Source organism: Rousettus aegyptiacus, unplaced genomic scaffold (assembly GCF_014176215.1).
Source record: "Rousettus aegyptiacus isolate mRouAeg1 unplaced genomic scaffold, mRouAeg1.p scaffold_m13_p_1, whole genome shotgun sequence".
NCBI lineage: Eukaryota > Metazoa > Chordata > Mammalia > Chiroptera > Pteropodidae > Rousettus > Rousettus aegyptiacus.
In genome coordinates this window covers 20,038,385-20,041,464 of record NW_023416284.1, presented here as the reverse complement: position 1 = coordinate 20,041,464, position 3,080 = coordinate 20,038,385, and the positions used below count along the sequence as shown (strand labels likewise).

Here is a 3,080-nt window from a genome sequence, read left to right as displayed (position 1 = left end):
AACTTCTGATCTGTCTTGGGGCCTGAGGGGGCGTAGATCCCAGTGAGGGGCCCTACGGCTTCGATGACCACATTCTCTGGTGCATAACTCAGGACCAACCGTCGGACGAGTCTGGGCATGTGAGCCCTTCCAAGAGTTCGAGGAGGAGACTGCCAGGGACTGCCAGTGCAGGACCAAGGCGATGGGGGCCATTCCGGGTTCTGGGCCATTGCGCGGAGAGGTTGGTGGTGAGAAGAAATGACTGCTTTCTACTCTTTCCTCTAGGCACCCCTCGCCCAACTCGCCGAAGAACCCGCCTCTTTCCTTCCCACACCGGACCCCACCTTGCCCTGGTAGTCGTGTAGGTTAGCGGGACCAGACTGCCAGCATCGCCCACTGCGCAAGTGGGGCCTGGAGACCTGAGCCCGCCTCCACCCCTCGATTGGGCGCTCATTTAAATCCCCGGCCCCGCCCCGAGCTCAGGGCGCATATATAGAGGCGGCTCGGCGGGCGGCGGGCAGCATTCTGGCGCGGAGCAGAGCGGCGGCGGGCGCAGATAGCGGGTCGGGCCCGGAGCGGGGGTGCAGCTGGGTTTCCCCCCGATACCCCTCCCCCTCAGGCGCGAGCCCCACCCCTCCGCCGGCCAAGCCGACCCAGACGAACTATCCCCCTGAGGCGCGAGCCCGGGGCGGCTCCGGGCGCCCCCCAGCAGACCCCCCCCACCATGGGCAGCCAGAGCTCCAAGGCTCCCCGGGGCGACGTGACCGCCGAGGAGGCAGCAGGCGCTTCCCCCGCTAAGGCCAACGGACAGGTGGGTGCGCTGGGCACGGCCTGCCCTGGCCCCCTCCTCTCACACCTCGCCCCCTCTAGGGCCCTGGGCCGGGGCCGCGCGCTTTGTCCGGCCCGGGACACGCGGCGCCCCCTCCCCCGCCCGGTCCCTTTGTTCTCGGCGCCGCAGCCCCCGCGGGTGAAGCGAGAGGAGGGGCGGGGAGGGGGCGCCGGCCGGGCCCCGCCGCCTTCTTTGTTTGCCGCCCCGGCCCCCGGCGCTGCCCCCCGGCCGTCCCGAGTGCAGCGCTGGGAACAAAGGGCCGCGCCAAGGGGGCGCCCAGGGGCCGCGGGGTGGGTGCCCTCCCCTCCGGGCACTCCATCCACAGCCCCGACCTCGGTGGACCACGGCCTTTTTTCCAGGGGGGAGTCGAGATTTGGGGAGCCTGCGGTGGGTGGGGGGCAGTTTACACAAAGCAGCAGGCCGGGGAAATAAGCCGTCCAGGTGCGGAGAACAGCGCCCCGGGGCGGCTTCCCGCCCAATCTCGGCTGCTACGATTCACCCGCTCGCCGGCCCACCGACCGGCCGGCCTGCCGGGGCTCCGCGGCAGTCAGCGGGTCTGCGCGAAATAGAGCGCGCGCCCCGGGGGAGGTAGGTGGGGGCCACGGGACCTCAGCGCCTCCTGCCGGCCGTGGCTTCCGCGCTCGGCCCCAGTGCGCCTGGAGGGGCAGGATGATGTTTTACGGGATCCTAGGTGTGGGGTGAGGCTACATACACCCAGACTCTCGGGTTGCAGTAGAGTGACTCGGGCCCCTGTTGTCTGGAAGGGGTCAGAGGCGGGCTGGGGTGAGCGGGGGAGTAGAGCCCTGGCCTTTACTGCTGCCTCCTCTGCCCTGCAGGAGAATGGCCACGTGAAAAGCAATGGAGACTTATCTCCCAAGGGTGAAGGGGAGTCACCCCCCGTGAACGGAACAGAGGAGGCAGCCGGGGCCACTGGCGATGCCATCGAGCCAGCACCTCCTAGCCAGGGCGCTGAGGCCAAGGGGGACGCCCCCGCCAAGGAGACCCCCAAGAAGAAGAAGAAATTCTCATTCAAGAAGCCTTTCAAATTGAGTGGCCTGTCCTTCAAGAGAAATCGGAAGGAGGGTGGGGGTGATTCGTCTGCCTCCTCACCCACAGAGGAAGAGCAGGAGCAGGGAGAGATTGGTGCCTGCATGGAGGAAGGCACTGCCCAGGAAGGGAAGGCTGCCACCCCTGAGAGCCAGGAGCCCCAGGCCAAGGGGGCAGAGGCTAGTGCTGCCTCCAAGGGAGGAGACACAGAAGAGGAGGCAGGGCCCCAGGCTGCAGAGCTGTCCACTCCCTCAGGGCTGGAGAGTGGCCCTACACCTGTCAGCGAGCAGAATGAGTAGCGGGGTGGGGGGCAGGTAGGTGATCTCTTAAGCTGCAAAAACTGTGCTGTCCTTGTGAGGTCACTGCCTGGACATGGTGCCCTGGCTGCCTTCCTGTGCCCAGAAAGGGAAGGGGCTGTTGCCCTCTCCCAGCCACATTCCCTTTCCTCCTCTCCTTTCCAGCCTGTGGATTCTCCCATCATCCACCTGGCCTTCCTCTTAAGGCCAGTTGAAGATGGTCCCTTGCAGTTTCCCAAGTTAGGTTAGTGACGTGAAATGCTCCTGCCCCTGGCCCTACCTCTTTCCTTATTCCCATCCCTGCAGAAGGCAATTGCTGGTTTTCTCCCCCAATTCTTTTCCAAGTAGGTTTTGTTTACTCCCCAAATCCCTGAGCCAGATGTGGGGTGCCTATACTCCCAAACCCTGAGTGTCCAGCCTTCCCTCTGTTGAATTTTTAGTCTCTTGTGCTGTGCCTAGTGGCACCTGGGCTGGGGGAGGACACTGCCCCTGTCTAGGTTTTTATAAATGTCTTACTCAAGTTCAAACCTCCAGCTTGTGAATCAACTGTCCTCTTTTTTTGACTTGGTAAGCAAGTATTAGGCTTTGGGGTCGGGGGGAGGTCTGTAATGTGAAACAACTTCTTGTTGTCTTTTTTTCCCCTCCCATTGTTGTAAATAACTTTTAATGGCCAAACCCCAGATTTGTACTTTTTTTTCTAACTGCTAAAACCATTCTCTTCCACCTGGTTTTACTGTAACATTTGGAAAAGGAATAAATGTTGTCCCTTTAATGATTTAATGAGTGGTCTTATGGGGGAAGGGTGAGAAGACTGGTTAATCTTAATCCTGTGGGATTCTTTTGTTGGGGTGTTGCCCAGATCCTCATGGACCCAGAAGAGGCAGAGAAGTGGTGTCAATCAACCCCAGGGATACTGCTAAGAGACGAGC

General features: G+C 62.1%; 1 protein-coding gene across 1 annotated transcript; it reads left to right on the top strand.

Annotated features, from left to right (window-relative positions):
- The first annotated feature begins 496 nt into the window (after positions 1–496).
- On the top strand, positions 497–2,926 carry MARCKSL1 (MARCKS like 1). The gene is made up of 2 exons (XM_016150460.2): positions 497–790; positions 1,645–2,926. The coding sequence occupies exons 1-2, from the start codon at positions 704–706 to the stop codon at positions 2,152–2,154; spliced, it is 597 nt and encodes a 198-aa protein (XP_016005946.2). The 5' UTR covers positions 497–703; the 3' UTR covers positions 2,155–2,926.
- Positions 2,927–3,080: the final 154 nt, after the last annotated feature.

Coding starts and splice junctions, on each gene's coding strand:
- MARCKSL1 (XM_016150460.2), top strand. CDS start 704: ATGGGCAGCCAGAGCTCCAAGGCTCCCCGGGGCGACGTGACCGCCGAG. Junction 791..1,644: donor CCGCTAAGGCCAACGGACAG/GTGGGTGCGCTG, acceptor TCTGCCCTGCAG/GAGAATGGCCACGTGAAAAG.